The sequence below is a fragment of the Symphodus melops genome (assembly GCF_947650265.1).
Source record: "Symphodus melops genome assembly, chromosome: 1".
NCBI classification, from domain to species: domain Eukaryota; kingdom Metazoa; phylum Chordata; class Actinopteri; order Labriformes; family Labridae; genus Symphodus; species Symphodus melops.
In genome coordinates, this window is record NC_136691.1 from 22,259,872 (window position 1) to 22,282,669 (window position 22,798).

At 45.9% G+C, this 22,798-nt stretch overlaps 1 protein-coding gene across 3 annotated transcripts in view; it reads left to right on the forward strand.

Moving 5' to 3' along the window:
• Nucleotides 1-20,118, forward strand: part of cdk19 (cyclin dependent kinase 19) — a 62,494-nt gene extending 42,376 nt beyond the window's left edge. Inside the window, exons 5-14 of one of the 3 annotated variants that reach the window (XR_013780509.1) lie at nucleotides 5,598-5,655; nucleotides 7,279-7,410; nucleotides 8,278-8,421; nucleotides 9,311-9,380; nucleotides 9,498-9,570; nucleotides 10,147-10,244; nucleotides 10,458-10,536; nucleotides 12,015-12,263; nucleotides 14,573-15,266; nucleotides 15,382-20,118. Coding sequence is in view for 2 of the 3 variants with exons in the window: in XM_079360534.1 (XP_079216660.1) it covers nucleotides 5,598-5,655; nucleotides 7,279-7,410; nucleotides 8,278-8,421; nucleotides 9,311-9,380; nucleotides 9,498-9,570; nucleotides 10,147-10,244; nucleotides 10,458-10,536; nucleotides 12,015-12,263; nucleotides 14,573-14,698 (1,029 nt within the window). In the remaining variant the exon portion in view is untranslated. Of the gene's footprint in view, nucleotides 1-5,597; nucleotides 5,656-7,278; nucleotides 7,411-8,277; nucleotides 8,422-9,310; nucleotides 9,381-9,497; nucleotides 9,571-10,146; nucleotides 10,245-10,457; nucleotides 10,537-12,014; nucleotides 12,264-14,572 lie in introns of all 3 variants that reach the window. The other 2 variants (XM_079360534.1, XM_079360535.1) reach the window with 2 other exon arrangements.
• The last annotated feature ends 2,680 nt before the right edge of the window (nucleotides 20,119-22,798 follow it).

Sequence of the window (22,798 nt, forward strand, 5' to 3'; positions counted from 1 at the left end):
CCCTCAGGACCTGCTGGTTGTACGAGGTCAAACGTCCGTCCTGACACCTCCAGGAAATCCTGCTTCTTGTCTTTACAAGTGTCCCCACTCTGTTCTTCTTGGTCACACCCAGACTATCGTGCTGCGATGCAAACATTAAAAACACGTTTCATAAAAGAGAGTCAGCGTTACAAGATTTCATTTTCCTGAAGAACAACATCCAGATATTTACAGCTTTCAGTCGTCAGCTGGTTCAACATCATTTGGTGTTTTTTGGTGCGGTCAATGATCATGTCTTTTGTTTTTGAGAGAGAGAAAACGCCAATCACATTCACACACTTCGGCCTATTGGTCAGAAAATCTACGATCCGACCAATGAGATGAAGTTTAAACTGGTGAATGAAGTTTTCAGCAGACGGCTGGATGGCGTTAAACGCTGAAGAAAAATCCATCAACAATAGTGCAGCGATGTGGTGACAGCGTCCTGCACACCTCCACCGGCCTGACGTGCACGCCTCCACCGGCCCGACGTGCACGCCTCCACCGGCTCGACGTGCACGCCTCCACCGGCCCGACGTGCACACCTCCACCAGCTCGACGTGCACGCCTCCACCGGCCCGACGTGCACGCCTCCACCGGCTCGACCTGCACGCCTCCACCGGCCCGACGTGCACACCTCCACCAGCTCGACGTGCACGCCTCCACCGGCCCGACGTGCACGCCTCCACCGGCTCGACCTGCACGCCTCCACCGGCCCGACGTGCACGCCTCCACCGGCCCGACGTGCACGCCTCCACCGGCCCGACGTGCACGCCTCCACCGGCCCGACGTGCACGCCTCCAGCGGTCCGACGTGCACGCCTCCACCGGCCCGACGTGCACGCCTCCACCGGCCCGACGTGCACGCCTCCACCGACTCGACGTGCACGCCTCCACCAGCTCGACGTGCTTGTCTTTTCTTCTGTGCAGTCAAATCCTTATTTTCAAAATGAAAAATAAGGATTATTAAAATCATCTGATGTTTATCTGATGTTCCCCGTCCTGGTTTTCATCCCATAAGGGTTGTTCAGTCTTATCAGCCTGCACGTCGTTCTTCAGTTTCCTCTCAGTAATGACGTCACCTTCACAAGAAGCAATATTCCTTTTACGTTTAAGAGAGCCATTGTTCGTTATTCACGTTGTTGGAAGGGATCACAAAATAAGTTTATCAGGATCTTTTTTAATCGGCCTCCGCACTTTAAGAACGGATCACGGTTTAGTTTTAAGGATGTGACGTGTTGTTGTAACGTCAATATTGGTCATTTCTTCCCTTCACAGTATAAATAAAGGAGTCTGTAACCCTTTCCCACAATGATAAGATATAATACATCTGTCTGAGGGGGCTTTCACACTCTGAGACACGCTGTTCACACCCAGGGCCGTGATGAGTGCGTCAGAGTGGAGCACAGCAGAGCAGCACCCTGGGGGGTCGGGCACCTGATGAAGTGACCTGGCACCTCTCCAGCTCCCAGACCCCCATGTTTTGGTCTGCACTGAGACCTGGATGGGCGACCCTCCGGTTCCCAGTCCAAGTCCCTCCTGACGTAGGACAGAAGAAGCAACAGCAGATCATTAAGACGCATTTCTGAGTAGAGAGCTCTGATCGCTTCCTCCGTTTATTTGAGGGATATTTTTATTGTTCTAAGCGACGTGTAAAATGATTGAAATAGTAATAAATGCCAACATCAGGTTTTGTGATCTCTTCTTAGAATGCATGAAGGTTATGAAGGGATGTTTGCTTTGTTATATGTTGTTTTTTCAGCTTTAGTTGTATTTAAACAGGAACTGTGCCTGCGGGCTCCTTTTCCCCACATTACTCTGCTCTTTGTTTGTCAGGACACCGAGGTCTGAGCTCACTGTTGGACCAGTGATGAAGTGTTTGAAACCTGTCCAGTGGAGGCTGGTCAAACATGTCTGACAGAGCCAGTGAGAGTGAGCAGAGCGTGAAGCGTTGTGAGTTTCTTAACACGCTGCTGTGCGTGTTCAGAGCATTAAGGAACGTTGGACTCGGTCCTCGTCTCCGCGGTCTCCCATGTTTTTTAAATGAGTAAAGACTTAGAAGTCTTCTTGTAGTTCGGCCCCGTGACCGCGCTCAGTACTGTTAGCATGAAGTGTTTGCGCGCTCAGGAGAAAAGTGCTGCACTTCCGTCCTGTCTCTATGACAATAGTGTGCTGACGACGGTCGCTGTGTGACCGACACTGCTCCGTTACTTTTGATCAGAAAGAGTGAGTGAGGAGGATGTGGGTACAAAACCCCATCTGTAGAGTATCATAGATTCAGAGCGTCGACAGCGACTGTCTGAAAAGATTTTCAACTTGACGCTGGACGCGCTCTGCGACTCGCTCTGCGACTCGCTTCAAAGAAAACGGCAGGTGGACTCTGGGTCGAAACCGAAGGCCTGCTCATCTGAACTTTTCAAACCTTTCTCCCCCCTCATTGTAATTGACAGTAACAAGGCCCAGTGTGGCGTGTGAGATGAGGTTGGGATTCCTGGTCGTGACACTTGGACTCTGGGTTTGTTCTGGCTCTTTTGGCTTCGACCTCTTTGTGTTTTTAGGACAGGCTGTTTATCAAGTTGGACGCTCTCTTGTATAAGTGCGCCTCCGGCTCCTGAACTGGCCCAGTTTTCCAGACTAAGATGAAGAGGTTTAGTGGAAGGGGGCCATGTCCCTGAGGAGGAAGTTTCCTGGTCCTGAGTGGGATGGGGGTGTAATTCATCCCCTCAGCTGATCCATTTATGAAACGCAGCAGCTGTAACTGATTCATTTCTCTGGATGGTTTGAAGAGGAAGTCTCCGTTTAGCAAGTGTGAAACACAACCTGATCCCTGTTAGAGAGACTCACAGGGGTCTCTTCTCTCCTCTCCTTGTTTTCATCTCTTCATTTCATCAGACACATGAACTCAGCTGGGCGCTCTTCAGCGTGATGAAGAGGCTCGGTGAACATGATCAGACTGTTTACAGCTGGTCAGCCTCCAGTCCTCTGGCCTTCTCTCTTTTTTTTTCGGAGACGTTTTGTCTTTGTGTTTCCAACCACAGCATGTCGTGTTGTAGGCGTGAATAATAGACCTCATTATTAGCGCTGTTTCTATAGCAACGAGATGTGTTTGCCAGGCAGATCTGAGTCTGCCAGAGGGTTCACATTCGCTCGGACACCCAGAGACGATCCACAGACTGTTTGAGAGCGAGCAGAGAAAAGCCTCCTGCTGCACATGCAGTGCATGTTGTTGTGTTGTACTGGTTTGTACTGGTTCATGCTTTACAGTCCGTGTGGGGTGTCAGTCACCCGGGCAACCGGTCCAGTGGCCTCTGCATCGAACATCTACAGTTTACAGTGTTTTTTCTGTAGTTTTTCTTGATTGATCATCGTGAGGAGGTGGCACTGTGAGCCCGAGGTCGACATCTCACCGCATGATATCACAGCACATCCTGTCTTATAGCCGGGCGGCGGTGGCTCAGCTGGTCGAGTCGGTCGTCCCATCAGGGAAATGTTAGAGGTTCGATCCCCAGCTCCTGCAGTCACATGTCTGATGTTAGTTGCTCCCTCTGCTTCATGGACAGTGTGTGAATGGATTACTGTACATCTGATGGACTCTTTACACAGCAGCCTCGACCATCAGTGTTTAAACGTTTACCATCACATCGTATCTTATCGAGGTCACTGTGGACCTACACACGAGACGTTTGGCCTTCCATTAAATGCGGAGCGCTGCCTGTTCATTTGACGTTCCTTGTGAATCCAGGGATCAAGGCGAGGCGTCACACTTATTACAACATGATCTCTGTTACTCTGCTGCTGCCTCCAGCACTGATTCACTCCTTCCACGCTCATCAGCAGAGTTTTCCTGCAGCTGTGCTGATGAGCGACTTCGTGCTGCCCGCCCAGCGCTCGGAGTTAGCCACCGGCGACTGACCCCCGAGGAGGCGGAGAAGAGCAAACTGGAAATGAAACAAAGCTCAATATTGGAACAGTATTAGTCAAGTAGCCAAAAGCACAACTGTATATGAGTGCTAATATTGAATGTGTGTGAAAGGCAAAGCTCTGCTGACAGGTCTGCTAATTCAACTTTAATGTATGCTATGCAAAGCACATAATTATCATCTGATATCTGAATATTCATTTATTTTGTATAATTTCATACATTAGCCAGCGTCCTCACACACACTTCTGATCATAATCAAATCAGACTAATTCAATTAAACAAAAAGCTGGACAACTTTCAGTTTGTGAAAATATTCTCGCACATATAAAAAACCTGCGTATTTGAGATAAAAGCAGCCGAAACAAAAAGACAAACTTATGTAAGTCAGTCAGTCAGTTTCTCCAAATGTAACAATACTCAAAGTTTTGTCGTTTTTCGTCTTTAAAGTTTCGGGGGGAGAGCTCAAATAAAAGAAGGCATTATTTGCTAATTATGTTATTATAATTTATAACTTAACGTGTTTCTTTAAAGACAAGAATTTAAATGAAATTGATTTAGTGCAGACATGAACTCGCTCTGTTCGTCTGTTCTTCATGGCGCTCTCACTCTGCGCCCGGACGCTCTGTACCATGCCGAAACAGCAGAACCTCTTTGGCTCGGCCTCAACTCGTGCACTGAGTGAAACGATAGAAACACGCCGCCTGTAGCTGTTAACAGGACCAGGGTCCAGAGCATCCAACAAACTGGACTTCAAGGGTCGAACGTCGAATGTCTCTCATCAACTGTGTGTCAGGCACAAGTTGTGTAAAAAGGCTGAAAGTGTAGAAAATGTAAAGTTATCAAATTCAAACAGTTCAACACACCATGCATAAGTTGATTCATGTGTTGCTTAGTGAAGAGATGAGCGAACAAACTCGGTTTACAAAATGAGCCGAGAGTAAATTCCTGCAGTCCCACGAGTGTCCACTAGAGGCTGGCTGCAAGAGCACAGGAAGTCACAGGTTCGTCTCCAGGCTGAAAACCTTCCTCGGCTCTCAGCCTGTCGTTGACTGAAAGTCTCCAGCACAGAGACCGCCGGCGCCCCCTGCAGGAACAGACTGGTGACGTCACTCAGGCTTCAAACATTCATATTTAAAATATGAATAATTGAAAATACTCACAGTGAGATCTGCTCTAAGTGCTCATATATAAATAAATGAGGATTAGAGTTTCCCTCACAGACGAGCTGGAGCACTATCTGTGTGTGGGTTTTTTCACAGGTAAATTTTGGGCTCTTTATGCCTTTATTTTTAGATAGGACACTGGACAGAGTCAGAGAGACATGAATGAAAGGAACCACCCGGAGGACCACAGCCTCTGTTCAAAGGGGCGCGCTCGCAAACCTCTAGGCTACCAGCGCTCCAACCTTCGATAGTTTGAGTCCACAAATATCAATCAATTTTGTTTCTGTTCAAATCAACCAACCAACCTGCACAGCCACATGCCACAGGGAGTTCATTCCTGAGTGAGCAAATGTCTGAGTGACATGCCGGCGTTCAGACGACCCAGCCCTATGTACATGATCGACACATGTTTGTTGTTTCAGTGCAGAGGGTCACTTTTATGAAGCAGTGTGTTAGTGGCTTGTTATACTCATCTCTGTCTCTGTCTGCTTTCAGAAACCGGCTAACATCCTGGTGATGGGGGAAGGTCCTGAGCGAGGAAGGGTTAAAATCGGTAAGGCTGACTCAGAGAACATGTGTCTGACTGATTCAGCTGTGTAAACAGCAAACATAATAGACCCCATGAGTATGGATCACTGAAGCTGTTGACTTGTTGGAGCGTCCTGTAGCTGCAGTGTTTAACCTCTGGGGCTGAGGTCGACAGATCAGAGCGCTTACATAAGGCAGCTGGTCAGGGGACTGCTGAAGGGTAACGCTGCAGCGCTGCGCTCTATTTTTAAACCCTGTGAGTGCTCTAATAGAACCTAGTTATTGTGTCAGTGCAACCAGATCCTCTACTGCTGCCGCTGAGTGTTTCCCTGCACTCAGCGATCACGCACATGGCTGCTCCGACAGGACACAAACTTATTAAAGCAACTTAACCATTCAGGTGTGTTTTAACTTAAATACAACAGCTAGTTCACTCCAAGCAATCTGACCATATAACATCCGCACTGGGAACATAATCACTCCTTATAGGACACACATTGTAGTCTTCACACATGTAAAAAGATTTAAATCCAGCTCCTGTAGGAGAGAGCGGCTCAAGGTTTGGGACTTTATGTCCCCGGTCGAGGGGAACCAAGACATGACACAGTAAGTCCACCCCCCCCCCCCCACTCTTCCCACTCCCAAGAACCACCAGCAGTCCAGAGTGCAGAGTACAAAAAGAACCCTCATTCTTACCTGACAAAAAGAATTGAAATAAAACACATCAGTCTTATCTATCCCCGAACAAAAAATCTTCAAACCAAAAATAGGGGCTTTCTTTCTTTTTCCCGTGCCGTGCAAAGTTACAGTGTTGGCATTTCACATTTTATCAATAGTTAACCAAAATCACAGTCCATGTTTTCTCTGAGAGACTGGCTGGACGAGAAGTGGGACGAGCAGGACGCAGCAGCATGGGTTTGAAGTCAGGCTCCACCAATCAGGTTCTTTATCTTCTCCTTCCTCTCCAATCAGCAGCAGCCTTTGCATCCCCACCTGACCCACCTGAAACGCCAACCACGCCGCCTGACTCTCATACAGACACGCCCACTGACTCATCAGAATGAAACATATAAAATGTTAACCTCTGTCTGTGAGGGGTTAAACTATGTTTGTTTTGGCCACGCCCACTTTGTTCATGTTAATGTAAAAACACTCACATTAGCAGAGTGGGCCCCTCCCCAGTCCCCTGATGGCCTGCACTCACTCTGCTCCAGGACTGACCCGGTCTGAACCTCTCGGACATGATGTCATAAATCAACACATGCAGGGCTTTATGTGATTACGTGCTCACTTTACAAGTTCAGTCACTCCTCGGAGCGTGCCGTGCTTGAGCGCCGACCGAAGCACTCAAACCAGTAGAAGAGGACGTGAGCGTGTTTAAACCTTATGGGTTGCTTATTATGAGTGCAGCATGAGAGCTGATCGTCACGTCTCCCACGTGACGCTGCACGCCGCTTTAACTCTCTCAGGTTCAGATATGTGAACTTATCACCCATCCAGCCCTGAGAGCGTCTGATCAGTGTGTCAGAGGTGCTATCGGAGACGTCCGGCCCTGACAGCAGCCTTGGCCCCGTGGGTGGGGGGGGGGTATCACTCTCTGATAACGTCTTTGTTTGCTGATCGTGTGTCTCCTCTCCTCTTCCTGTAGCTGACATGGGTTTCGCCAGACTTTTCAACTCTCCGCTCAAACCGCTGGCGGACCTCGACCCCGTGGTGGTGACGTTCTGGTACAGGGCCCCCGAGCTGCTGCTGGGGGCCCGGCACTACACCAAAGCTATCGGTAAGTGTGGAGTGTGTGTGCGAGTTATTGAAGCAGTATAGTAAATCAGAAGGTGTCGGTCCCCCTCCCCCACCCCGGGGTCCCTCAAGGTGAACAAGCACGCACATAGCTGGGTGACAGGTCACGTGGAAGCAGGTGTGTCAGCCTCTCTATAATTATCATTCGTATTTGTCACACGCTGCTTCAGATCATGGACGCCCGGCAGCAGTGTCAGGTCGGCTCTCTCACTCTGAGGGACAACAAACCGAGCCGGTCAGTTAGCTTAGCTTTAAGATCGGACAATTCTTTCTTGTCCCGGAGGAGCAGTTTGGTTTGTATCTCCACAGGCAGTACGCATGATGAAAACAGCACAAAGACATTAATACATACGTGTAACGCCTGTAGGTATCAGGGTGGGCGTGAGGGGAGATGAGACGAAGAGTCCGTGGTTAAAGCAGCTTATTTTAAAAAGCCAGCTGCTGATGGGACAAAGACCTCTGACTGACTTTGGCCTCCTGCTGTCAGTGAACCTCCTCCCTGTTGGAGTCTGAACTCTTCCTGCAGAGGAGGCTGAGCGCTGGTACGATGTGTCGACCTTCTCAGCTCGCTCGCCAACAACAGTCTGTGATTGGCCTTTTTCACAGCCATGAAAAGCTGTTTAGTTGTTGGCAGCTGAAGCTTTCTAAAGAGGACGTTGTTAACGTAACGCAAACATCTGTCATTGTCTGTGATAAATGTACCTCAGACACACTCAGACTAAGTGTGTGTGTGTGTGTGTGTGTGTGTGTGTGTGTGTGTGTGTGTGTGTGTGTGTGTGTGTGTGTGTGTGTGTGTGTGTGTGTGTGTGTGTGTGTGTGTGTGTGTGTGGTGTGTGACTCCACCAACTAGACATTTGGGCTATTGGTTGCATCTTTGCAGAGTTGTTAACGTCGGAGCCCATATTTCACTGTCGCCAAGAAGACATCAAGACCAGTAACCCCTTCCATCACGACCAGCTGGACAGGATATTCAGCGTCATGGGTTTCCCTGCAGGTCTGTACACACACACACACACACACACACACACACACACACACACACACACACACACACACACACACACACACACACACACACACACACACACACACACACACACAAGGTCACAGCCTGATTATCTTTGTAATCGTTTGTGAGGAGATCCTTTCTGTAGCGTCAGACTTACCTTTGACAGTGGATAGAGTGAGAAATCGAGAGAGAGAGAGAGAGAGAGAGAGAGCGAGCAGGGAACAACATGGCGGCTTAAGCCTCTGTACGTGGGGACTTGCACGACCCACTAGGTAAGTGTACAGTGTGATACAGAGGAGGAGTTTATTAACAGACAAAGTTGTGTTTGTCCTACAGGTGTCACAAACACTGTGAGCACATCATCACACCTCTGTTTACATGTGTTTAAGTCATAGGTCATTCCCTCCCTACCTTTCTGTGCACACTAGTTCACCTTTAATGCCATTACAAAAGTCTTCAACTGTTAAACACCGAGCAGCGACCCTCGGTGTTGAACAGTGATGCTGAGGTGCAATATCCTGCAGTTCATCGAGTGTCCACTAGAGGCCGGCTGCAGAAGCACAGGAAGTCACAGAGTTGACTATAAGATGCTGTAATTAGAGTATTTGTCTGAAGGTGAGGCTGACAGTATTTCCCATTAACGCTGTAACAGACGGGTGACGTCACTGAGACGAACCCTGGTTTGACTTCACCTGCCGTGATTCTTTAGAGAGAATCGTCTACATTGGGTGTTTTGAGATTTTTTTCTCCGTGCCGTGTCTCATTGTCAGAAGTCATCGGCAGTGAATCCAGCACATCACAGCAGGTGTGATGCACACGGCTCGTCCAGCACAGAGTCCAAGCTTAGGCAAACAGTGTTTTTTATTTCCCACAGATAAAGACTGGGAAGACATCAGGAAGATGCCAGAGTACCCGACACTGCAGAAAGACTTCAGACGAACAACGTGAGTGAACGCTGCCATGATCTGCTCGCTGTCACACAAAAACAGAAAGAATGAAAACACACACAGGGTTGGTGTTCCTTTTTTCTCAGTGTGTCGTTCTGTTTTCTGATCTTTCAGATATGCAAACAGCAGCTTAATCAAATACATGGAGAAGCATAAAGTCAAACCAGACAGCAAAGTGTTCCTTTTGGTACGTACACACACACACGTACACACACACACACACACACACACAGCAGCCTGTACCTTCAGTGTGTGAATGTGTCGATGTGACCTGCAGAGTAAAAGATCTTTGAGTCGTCAGAAGACCAGAAAACAAATTTACAATCTGAAGTCCATTTATCATCTTTAGAACAGGAAGATTTTCATTTGTGCAGATTTCTTTTTACGTCCACTTCAAACTTTTTTCCAGGCAACAAGAAGTTATTTGGTAATATTGTAGTTTACTCTAAAGACTTTGTCAAACACGCTTCAGCTGTTTTACTTCGACCTGATGTCTTGAATATATTCAACACTTGAATATATTCAGTCAGAAATACTTCATTAAACCTGGAGGGAAATGTGCTCTCAAACACGTTACAGAAGTAGGTCATATAGAAATACATGTAGAATAAGGTAGAATAGTTTGAGTGAACCACATGATATAAACAATATAATCATAAGTCTATATTCGGTAGGAAAATCGATATCAGGTAGTTGTAGCAGCATGTGTGACCTCTGACCTCGTCTGAGTCTCGTGTCACACGTGTTGTTTTTCTGCCCTCAGCTGCAGAAGCTCCTCACCATGGACCCCACCAAGAGAATCACATCAGAGCAGGCGCTGCAGGACCCCTACTTCCTGGAGGATCCTTTACCAACCTCAGAGTGAGTCTCACACACACACAGCTCCTTCTGCAGGTGTGGAAGAACCACGAGTAAGCTTTTACCTTCCTTTGTCTTTGATTGAGCAAAACGGGCGCTCAGCGGCTCTAACCTCCCCTCCTGCTTTGTTTTTCACTCTTTCTGTTCTGATCTTAAAGTCGGATCGCAGGTTGTTCTTCATGATGACACATTTTTAATCTCTGTGACGTCCTCTAGTGTGTTTGCTGGGTGTCAGATCCCGTACCCCAAACGAGAGTTCTTAAATGAAGACGAACCGGAGGAGAAAACAGAAAAGGTAATCATCCTCTTTGTTTATTTTACACTCCGATTAGGAACGTGTGACACACACATGGAAACACACAAACATGCACAAACAGGATCCTGTGGACCTGAACTAATGGAGAGATGTCAGGGTGACAGCAGCGCGTATGAGCTGGGGGGGAGACTTGGTCCGCACTGGGACTTGGGACCCTCTGGTTCCCAAAGAAGGAGGTAGTTATACACTGTAGGTGCAGGACGGTGCAGACTGAAGAACAAGAAAAGCTCGGACTCTTCACTAAAAGTCAACCACTGATCTGTGTTAGAACCAAGCAGAAAACTCTGGTCTTGAAAAATGAAGCCAATGCAGAAGTGTGAAATCCTGCAGTACGTCGAGTGTCCACTAGAGGCTGGAGGTCAAATACACACAGCAGCCCAAAAAACAGATCTAAACAAGTTTACAGCTGGGTTAAAAAGAATATAGTTACTGTCATTATATGCAAACAAAAGAGGGCTGCTTTATGATTAGAAAAACATGCATGTTATCTATAGTTAGGTGCATAGCTGACATGATTGATGTAACTGTTAAGAGGTTTAAAACCCGCCTCAGCTCTCAGCCTGTCGTTAGGTTGAGACAGCATTTCCAACATGGCGGCCGCCTCCGGAGTCCCTTGCCGTAAAAGATGGCTGACGTCACTCAGCCTTCATCCGTTAACATTTACCGTCTCTGGTTTGACCTCATTATTAACACGCTATTACAGAGCTGCTTTATTGGTCAGAACAGCTGATAAGAGAGAAGGAATGTTGTGAGGAGAGAGCGAGAGACGACATGCAGCGAAGGGCAGAGGTCGGATTTGAACCCACAGCCGCTGCAGCGACAGCCTTTGTACCTGAGGTAAAAAGCATAACCACCAGGCGACCGGTGCCGTCGGAGCTAACTCTCTAACCCAGTATGACATTTCTGCAATCACAGGTTTATTAAACACAGATCCCACCTGCTGTCTTCATGTTTCTTCTCTGAGTTTTTTTTAGGACTTCTAGGACCTTTAATTATCTCAATTGGATAGAGTCACAGCCAGCTGCAGTGAGACGCTGTCGTTGTCCTCCGATGGCTCGGTCACATGGAAACCTTCAGGCGCTGAGTTAGTAAATTCCTCAAAACATCTCTGGGCAAAAAATTTTGCAGCCTGACCACTGTAGCTGCACGTGAATATCACAGAAACCGACAAGAGCAGCCGTAACGACTCTGTTTACACACAAACAGGATCCGCCAGTAGAACGTTAGATTTCATCTCACTCTTTTGAAAGTGAATGTGGGTCACAGGAGAGGAGAACAAAAACCTGCAGATAAAACTGGATCCAACAGTCCAGAACAAAACGTCTTTTTCAACAACCAACACCGACTGCTTCACACGGGTTTCATCGCTGGGTTTCACTAATCAGTTTAATTCTCCCACAGCCGGACTCTTAATCAGCTCTGCTAAGCTTTTGTTTGTTGCCCCATTTGTCCGTCAGCAGAACCAGACCCAGCAGCACCAGCAGACCACCGGCCAGACTCAGGCGCAGAACCAGCAGCAGACCGCAGCCCAGCAGGCACCGTCCCAGCAGACCTCGGCCCAGACCAACGGCACCAGCGGAGCTACAGGGGGTACTGCCAGCGGGGGTTTACAACATGGCCAGGACCAGGGCCCTCCTAACAAGAAACCTCGGATCGGGCCCTCTGGGGCCTCCTCAGGCACTGGGGTGCTTCAGTCAGAGTACCAGGTCAGTGGGACTTTACGGACCCGGTAAACTCAAGAAAGAGTAACAATGACTGCTTGTAGACTGTTTATCTCTATGAAAACACTAAAGCCCCGTTTCCACTGAGCGGCCCGGTATGGATCCATACAGTTTGGTACGGTTTGGTTCAGTAAAGCCGGATCCCGTCAAGCCTGACGCTTGATATCAGGAGAATGAACACACCTCTGAGTGACAAACATGTCATGTGGCTCTTTGAAGCTTTGTTTTAGAGAAGGCTGTGTGCTGCGAGGAGAAATACAGACGAATAAACAATCGACTGTAACGAAACACGACGGGTTGTGTTTGTCTTTTAATGCCGTTGTTGTACGGGACCAATCGACAGACTGCAGTGTTTAGCTCCACCTTTTAGGGTCGGATCGATATTCTTGGGGGCCCCAACAGAAGGGTCCCAAAAAGTAGGACGGTACAGGTCAGTCTTTTGGGAATCTTTCCCGGCTTTAGTTTGTGGAAACGCCACAAAATGCGTGCCGTACCGAGACGGACCGAACTGAACCGCTTGGTGGAAACGGGGCTAACATGTGTGCGTTATTGTGAAGTTATCAAGTGTTTCTCATCCAACGATGAGGATGATATCATGGACTTTATATTAAAGGTCACACGTTTCTCCTCCTCTTCAACCACTTTAAATGTGGAGTGTGTGAAGTGTGTTGTTGTAAATCCACTCTGATCCTGTATTTGATCATGTCTATAAACTCCTCTATTTCAGCCCTGCTCAGAACAGGCTGTTTCTGTGTCTGTAGCTTTAAATATGTAAATGAGCTGTGTCTGGCCACGCCCCCTCTCTCTGGAAGGACTCGGGTGTACTCAGTGCTTTCTGGCTCCATGTCCTATTGTTTACGGTGAGAAGGCAGACTCAGAGGGCAGAACAAACACCTAGCTGTGGGAGCGTCACCCACCTGGGGGAGGGGCTACTGCCCTTTGTGATGTCATAAAGAGAACATCTCCAAACAGCCTGTTTGAGCACACATTTTCTGAAAAGTGGAGCAGGCCAAAGACAGAGAGGGGGTTTTGTAGATGGACGAGGGACACACATTAAAGTTAGAACAACATGTCATAACATGTGACCTTCATTTTTCCAACTGTTGTGTCACATTCAGTTTAGCCATGAAGTTTGATACATCATATTTGGCGTTAAAGGTTTAGCACCTGCTGAGTCGGAGAGTGTTCACAATGTTGATTGTGGTTTTTTTAATCACTGAGCATGACAACATGTCTGTTCAATAGAGGATGTTTGAGTTTGTTAGGTCGACATGAGAAAAGTCAGACTGGCTTTTATGACCATGTACAGCAGATGGTCGATCGATGGAAGCAGGCTGTATTTTATTTCAACGTTTGAAAAGTGTCACAGTAAAAGTTTGTTTGATGTACGAGCAGGATTATAACACAGCAGACAACAACAGTGTGTTGGCTCCCTGATAAAGTCCGCACATACCACACGTCCCTGCAGACAGAGCTGATAGCACAGCAGCCAGCGTTTGGCTCCTTCTTTGGCATCTGTCGTGTCTTTTGCTGGAGGCGTTTATCGCTGGGCCACAGAGGGCGAGTGCTGGAGCGAGTGTGATGATAGGCGGAGCATGTGTCAGTGAGTGCGTCCCAGTGTGATAGAGGTGACTCCTCCTGACCTCTCCTGCCTCTGTGTGAGTGTGCAGTGATGGCCGGGCCACATGGGGGCGACACTGCCTGGCTCACATGTCATGTAAAGTTTAAATTTAGCGGCGGCTGAGGCTGCATGTGAGAGCTGTCGGGCCTCAGCAGATATATAAATAAACCAGCGGCGTGCACTGACACACCGGGAGTGTGGCTCGCTGTCAGCTTCCCACTTTCCCTCTCATTGATCCCAACACAGCAACCTATCCCACAATGCACTGCTCCACAATCATTCTCCTAAACACAGTGTTGCACATGAGTGGAGTAAACATGACTCAGTTCAGCTGAGGTCCTCTCAGCCAGCCTGCTGTCTCCGCCGAGGCTTCAGAGTTTAAGACACCTTTAGATCTTCATAATCGTCTTCATTTTTTCTCTGATTATTTAAAGTTTAACTCTGACACCTCCTGTTTAAAATGGGGAATGCAGTCAAAGTTCAGACCATCAGAGAGATGTTTCTCCCGCCCCCACGTCTTTAGAGACCCTGCTCATGAATCTTCAGTGTTTAGCCAGCTCTGCATCGGTCTGTAAGCTTTTCAGCGAACAGAGGTCTAAGAGTCATTGTGTGTCTATTAGCCACTGATGACTTGTTTTTTTCTCCCCCATCCTCCTCTCTGTCTTTCCATCAGCACTCCGGCCCCCGCCTTGGTTACCAAAGCAACGTCCAAGGTTCCACTCAGCCCCAGAGCACCATGGGATACACGTCGTCCTCCCAGCAGAGTTCCCAGTACTCCCACCAGACCCACCGTTACTGAGCCTCCTGGTCGGTCCTGAACCAGCTGACTCCACTGTACACCATCGCTCCCGAGTGTTTCGTCTCATCGTCCCTCCCCTTCACCTCTGACCTCCTTCCTGATGGCCTTCACTCGCACTGGAACTTGAAGGCAAACAAACATAGGAACCAAAAAAAAAAGAAAAATCTAGCAAGGAGTTTTGCCTCGTCGGGCGGGGGAACGACTGAAAACATTGTAAAATAGACGGCAATGAAGGCGTCACAGACTCCGTGGCACTGAGAAAACGCAGCTGTGTTCATACGTGTACATTATATAGCACTTTTTTGTATTTCCTTTAATCTCTCTCACTTGTTTGCTCGAGTTTTCAAGTTCACCTTGATAGTTGATGTCATTGTAAATACTGTAACATACGGAGGCGAGGGAAAGCCCTTTACCGTGAACCGTTCAGCGTGAAATCACCTCCACAAGAATCAGAAGAAACATTTGAGCTGACCCTTCAAGAACAAAAACACTCACATATTTCTACAAAGACAAAAATCGGCTCCTCAGCTGACGCAGATGCAGGGAAATATTTAATGCGCAATTTAAGGTAATCTTCTTATCGTAGGGTTTCTACATTTTGGCCGCTCTCTTTCTCTCTCTTGGATTCTGGAAGTAAGAAAAGTCTTTTGACATTTACTCTGAATCACTCCGCTACCTTTAAGGAATAAGAAACATTTGAGAGCAGAGCTTCGTTTACTCGGAGGAGGAGGACGACGACTGCACCCTGTGGACTGTTTTCTGTCCAGGACTCTTCGCTCTGATACCCGTCTCATCGGGGACCCTTCAAGACTTTCACGGTTTCTCAACACAAGCGTGCGCATAAATGTACAGGGCAGCTAGCAGTACGCCCCCCTCTCCTTTAATGCTTCTTGAGACTGTTACTGCCTGATGTCAGATTTTTTTAAAGGTTTTATTGTTTTCATTGTTGCCCTTTGAGAGTGTGTGTGTGTGTGTGTGTGTGTGTGTGTGTGTGTGTGTGTGTGTGTGTGTGTGTGTGTGTGTGTGTGTGTGTGTGTGTGTGTGTGTGTGTGTGTGTGTGTGTGTGTGTGTGTGTGTGTGTGTGCATATGTGTGTGTGTGTTTTCACTAGAACTGCACTGAGCGCTCTGCACCTGGTCTGCAAAGAGCTGGAACAAAGGAGGGGTGAGTCAAGCTGTCTGAGCGTCCGTCCTCTTCCACACTGCTGAGACACTGAGACTGAGGTTCACTCAGAGACCGTCGCTGCGTTCTCTAATACACGCCGACTAAAATGAGAATGATGTGGATGTCCCCTTTAAATCATCCTTCCCCTTTCTGCTATTTTTTTACATTTTCATGAGAAACTCTTTCGTGGCCTCTTCTTTGTGTGACTCCCTAAAAACACAGTATTTGTCTCGGGGCGGTGCCTGGAGTCCTGCGTGTCTGATATTTATTCTCATCACTTATCACATCACATATTGTAAATAAGAGGCCCAAACTGAAACTTCAGTTAAACATCATGTTATATTAGTTGTATTTGAAACGTGTTAATGCTGGCAGAGCTGCACGGGGGGGAGAAGAGTACCTGAAATATTATTATTGATCAGTTAACCTACCATAAAGTATGAGTTAAAGGTGGAGTCAATAGAAATGTTTGTAAACGCATCATTCAAACTGAGCCCCTCCTGCTGTGCTCATCGACACCAGAGAGTTCACGCTCACTGCAGGACTTCTGAGTGTACCTTTACTACGCAAGCTACCGCACGCTAGCACAAGCTAACCGCCGGTGTTTGTCACCTGCCTGTCCAACAGGAAGCTGACACTCACCCTAAACTCACCTGTGTGATGTCATTGACTGGAGGAAACACCTCAGTTCCCCGACCAGAAACGTCCTGAGTCAACCAAAACAAACCACAACATGAAAATCCAGTCAGAGTCACCACCACACATGTACAGAGACTCATCGGTGATGATTCAGCAGCTTTACTTTCATCTTTATTTTATTTGTTAATAAAAGCTGCGGACTCCACCTTTAAAACGTCTCTGTGCAAACACACATTGACAGTCAGGCGTGCAGCGACGTCCTGCAAACAGCTGGATTAAAAAAGTGAGTTTTCAGGGAGTCAGGTTGATTTCCAGTGTTGCACCCGCCCTTGTTTCTAATCTTTGTGCTAAGCTAAGCTAACTGGCTGTTGGTTCTACAGTCAAAGACAGTGTACAGACACAAGATTTATATTCATCTTTACAAACTCATGGACGGCGGTGAGAAAAGTCAAACCTCTCTGGTCCTGCTACACGTCAGGAGGAAATGTTCTAGTTATTAGATACTCTGCTCATGACAATGTTTACTGAGTAACATGAAGTATTCCTACAGGATGAAGCTCATCCTCTAATTTGTGTTACTTCAGATATGAAGCGAGGTTTTCATCACAATGTCATTTGACAAAGATTGTGGTAGTTGTACAAATTGAGACAGAATATCAAGTACTTTAAATTAACTGTAGCTGAACCAATAGGGTTTGAATACTGAATTATTATACCCACCATTGAACAGACGACAGCTGCTTTCTCTTCAGCAGTCCTGCCAGCTCACAAGTGTCCGTGGTTCCGAGAGAACGCACCCTGTGTGTGTGTGCGTGTGTGTTTCTGTGTGTGTGCCCCTGCACAGATGGCGACGACATGTGGTGTTAGGAAACACTGACACCATGTGGCTGAAAAGAGAACTGGACTTTTGTTTTCTATGAAACTCGGCAGTGATTTTTTTAGTCACCTGTTGTCCCAGCAAACCAGCCGCTCCAGCAGCAGAAAGCTGCTCAAACTAGGATCAATGTTGGAGATGATTTTAAAAATGGAGAGAGGTTAGAACACAGAAAGCTTTACAGAGCGATGCAGAGCTGGCTAAACACTGAAGCTACAGTGTCCACCACATAGAGACCTGTGTGAGCATCCACTCTAGAGAGGAGGAGGAGACAGCTCTCTGTGATGTTTAGAGTTTGGACTGCAGTACCCATTTTAAACACTAGGTGTCAGAGCGACATACTGCTCCTTTAAAATGTGCTTGTAGTTCAAGCTGTTCAGTCCATCTTGTGTTCTGACGGCCCGCCAGGAAGATTCAGGAGCACACGGTCTGTTCAGCTTAACGTTACGGGGATCACAACCAGCAGCTGTTCAAAGGTTTTCTCTTCCCTCTCATGCGTATTTGAAAACAGACTGAGTAGCAGCGATGTGCGTTACGACACATCGTTGTGTATTTCTCTCTCCACACACATGCAAGTATTACTGAGCGCAGCGAGGCTCCAGTGGAAGACAAGTTACTGTCAAACTACTACTATGCAAAATGAAAACATAAAATGATCCCAGACTAAAGCTTTCACCGAGGACGCTTCGCTTCTGCAGACGACAGCTTTGAGAGTATTTCGATGGCTGGTGTGTATTATTGTTTGTGTAATGTTTAGTACACACAGCAGCGCTCACTCGTGTCCTTTTGTTTTCACAGCGTTTTGAAATGTACTCTAAATGAATTATTGTAAAGAAATGCATATATATGGAGAGTGTACAATCATATTTATAAGTTGCATACAGACTATGAATACTACCCACCTGTCCTCTGCCTTAACTACAGTAGCTACAGAAGTGGACCTCTGTCAGGCATCACTTGTCTCCTGTTGTTTCTGACGTCTTTCTGTAGGATCTCACGACATCATGTCACTGAATGTGTCACTGCCGCCTCACAGGACAGTAGAATGAAGGGGACGCCATTGTTTGGGATCCTTCACCTGCCTCAAGCTCCTCAGAACTTCAAACTTGTGTCGCTGTTTGAACAGGAATGAGAAAGATCCACCTTTTTTATTTGTGTGGATGGTGCCTTTTTTTTATGTCGATCATCTTCTGAGGATTTCCTTGGAATGTGCTCAGATTTTTTTTTTTTACCTTTTTTACTTTGTGATTTATGTTTGATTACCATTGAACGTATAGAAGAAGTGGACGTAGCCACAGCGGTGTCACCTGCTGAGTCATCTAATGCGAACGATCTGAGAATTATAAAGTTAAAAATCAGTTGAAACTGTTCTTAGGTTTTTGATCTCCCACGTTTTTAAAATTGATAAAGACTTAAGCATCCTCATGTGGTCAGCTTAAATCAATGTGTGGTGACTTTCTCCCTGGCTGTTTTTGAAACCACCTGCTATACTAGTAGTGCAGTATGAGAACAATATACTGCAAGATCCTCAGTTTGCCAAAAATACCTGGATGTTGTACTAATTCAGAAAAAAAATCTACAGTCTGCATCAGACCAATTTCCCATGGGTACCTTTTCCCACAATGCAAAGCGCCAGGTCAGAGATCAAAATGATGGAGACAGACCAAACCACAAAAATCTTATCTTTGTTAATTCTCTCAATAATCTAAATGGACCACTCGTCAGACTGTAAGTGGATGCTAGACTGTAGCGGCGTTCGACGTCAGCTGGACTGTTGTTTACTTCCTTATTCCAGCCTGGAAACCAGCTTAGCCCGGCCTGGCAGACAAACTCCATCCAACTGTCTAACATGATATGGGGTATGCTTTATGCATGGCATACTGCGTTACATAGTAGTATGTAGAAGGCAGTAGTGAAAAAGCAGCCGTCTGCTTCTACACAATATGAAGTGTTTGGCATCCAGGAGGGTAGCCCCCTGCTGGCCATTAGAGAGAATGCAGTTTTAGGCAGACATAAAACTCTAAACAACTGGTTCTAAACTGGTCTGGCCTCAGGACCCACCACCAACTCCTTCATGAACAATCACGACCCAAATTTCCTGAAGTTTTTCAGCCAATCAGGTTTATAGATTTAACGGAACAAATTGTGTCGTTTGGACCTCAACCCATACAAAACATGAAAGAAAGCAAAACTAGAAAGCAAAACTAGCATGAAAGCAAAAAAAACTAAAAAATATTCCTGTGCTGCATTGAATTGTGTCATTTTCTTTCATTCAAATGTTTGCGACCCACAGACAAGGTTTCAGCGGTCCATCCCTGGGTCCCAACCCACCAGTTGAGAACCACTGCTCTATGCTGAGTCCACTTCTTGAATACAGTCTGTGGTTTTCATGCCTCTTTTGTATGATACTGGGTCTGTTTCATGTGTCTTTGTTCCTCATTAACTATGTAGCATATTGTTATTTACACAATGTGGAAACTAGCAGCTAAATATATCGTCTATTTAATTTCAGCGTCTCTACTCAAAAGACTGCAAACAGTCCTGACGGAGGATTATCTTTCTGTTTCCTCTAATGTTAGATATCGTCCTCACGCATTACTGAAGCGCAGTTATCAGTGTGTTTTGAAATGCTGTACATAAAAAACACATTTTAAGAGTTCCTCGTTGAGATACAATTATTGTCTTTTAATGCACTGTTGTTGCTCAAATATTTAGTCGTAAAATAAAAAAAAGTATTTAATGTTTTTTAATGTTTTTTAATGTCTCGCTTTTAGACACTGAAGGTCTGGCTGTGTCTGTGTGTGCATGTGTTTGTGTGTGTAGATACGGACAGATACACATTAGGGCTCACCTATATGAATCCTACTGCATGTGCCTGTCTTTATTCAGCGGAGAACACAATCACTTGCCGTCACCTTCTCTTACCAGTTTATACAGACAGACACCCTGCAAAATGCACTCTCTGTGACACCTTCAAGCAAACCATTTTCCACGCACTGTTTCTTTACAGGATTTTACTCCTTAAAAAGGCCAGCTCCACTTGGACTGTTCCAAACCTCTCCTCCAACAGTGGTATGTTCCAGTCGTGTCTGGCACAGTGCTCGAATGAGAGAGACCGGAGAGTTTAAAGAGTGATAACATTAAAGAAAAGGGTTCTACTTTGTTTAAATTCACATATTGTCTGCATCCATTGGAATAAACCACACACATATACACAGATTTTTACACATTCATATAAATGTGTATGTAATGTGTTATTAAATCATTATACCTGGAACCAGTCACATCAGTGGTGGTTGGATTTATTTTCCTGAATAGTTTTGAGATAATTCTCAGTCCGCTGATCTTTCTTTTATTACTTAACATTGTTGGAATTTGCTGATTTAATCCTGCAAAGTCTAAGGTTGTATCCAAAACTACATATTCAAAATATACACACTGCATACTAACCCGACTGTTCGCAACATGCTAAAATACGGGTCACGCAACGTACTTCTGGCCTTCGTTCGATGAGCTAGCATCAAGCTAGCACGATCGTTGCTCCATGAATATAAATTCAACGATACATTAATTACAAATAAAACTACGTAGTAATTTTAATTTTATTTGGCAACATATAAAAATGTATTTAAAGACAGAACTTTTATTTTATGCTGCTAGTTGGTGAACTCCATGATTGGTCTGAGAACCGCAGTGCATTGTGGGTGGTTGAGTATGACCAGTGTGCTGCTGTTTCATACTTTAAAAAACCAGGAAGTAAGTTAGCATTTTGGCGCCTTTGGATTTTTCTAAACACATGATCACAAAATGTGATCACAAAAATTCAAACCAAGAAGATGCACTCTTTTACCTCTCACTTGAACCTCTGGGCCACCGTAGGAACAGAATTTAAATCATCAAAGCTCTCCACGAGCTGCATCATTAGCAGTGATTTGCAGGTTTAGTGTCTATTCACTCTATACTCTCTGTGATACTGGTATGTGTGTGTGTGTGTGTGTGTGTGTGTGTGAGAGAGAGAGAAATATACATATAGCCTAAATGTTGTCTTTTATTAAATTACAGATAAGGCCCATGCAGGGAAATCATAAACAGAAAACATTTATTAACCAGCTTTTCACAAAGCTCCACTGTACAAATGACTGTTAAATGAAAAAGAAAACCTCATGTATATTTATTTTATATCCTCTATTATAATAAAACAAATCTCTTGTCTCAATCTATTTCAGATGTTGTCTTTTTGCGCTACAGTGATGTTATTGCAGCTGCTCACCACTTGATGGCACCAGAGAGCGACTGTTCACCGTTCTGCTCTTCCTGCAGCTCCTGCGTTCATCTGCCAGGTCTGAACCATCATTTAATCCTTCTGCACAACTCATTCAAACCAAGCAGCAAACAAAAAATACAAAATCCTGCAGCTCTTGGAGTGTCCACATGAGGCTGGCTGCAGAAGCATCAGAAGTCAAATACACACCCATTCAATGCTCAGCTTGGTTTACAAACCTAATAGGTCTGATAAGCTCATGTGCCGATCCACGCAGTATAGGGGTTAATTTTTTAATGACTCATCTATTTTGATTGTTGTGCCAAGAAAAAAGGAGGCTGATTTGACCCCAACAAATAACTTGTTGACAAGCTTTTTTCAGCTCACACTGAACTCTGATCGAAGACAGGCTGAGGAGGTAAATGTTTCCCAGAAGGTAAGCGCTAACTATAATAACTATTAAAATAAAAATTAAAAATAAATAAATGAAATTCTTCTTCATCCGCTCCTTAAAGTGCACCTCTTTGGCACCTCTTGGTTTTGTTAATAGCGTGACACTCAGCTCAGCTCCACTGACTTCAAAAAGTGCAAAAAACCCTGTGTGCTCAATCTTTATTAAAAAAGTGTTTTATTATTTTCATGCATGTGAGGCAGAGTTCCTGGTAGGAAGAAGGAAAGATCGACAACAACAAAGAGAAAAAGAACACTGAAAGATGAAGATGGTGCATAATGCTAGATGTTTAGAAATGAATCTATTTCATGAACTTGAACCTGCTGATGTCCCTGCACATGTTTTTTAGGGTCACAGTCATTGCATAGGAGTTAATGTGTTTGGATAATTTGAGCACTTATAGTACATCCACCATTAAAACATTCCACAAGATGCGTGAAGTATAAGAGTCACATTCAGAGCCTCTTTATGGGATGGCGGTTTGACAAGTCAAACCAGCGCGGACAAGCTGGGACTTGGCATGGAGCTCGTGACTCCTGGCAGAAGTGCTGCATCGACGGCTCAGCCTGCAGTGCTGCTGCAACCACTTGAAGGAAATTTACGACTTGGACGGAGCTCAGCAGAATGTATCAACGCAGATGATCCCGTTTCCGTCTTCGAGTTCGCACAGGTGCTGCTGCTGCTGCTGCTGCTCGGGTCAGCTGCCGACCGA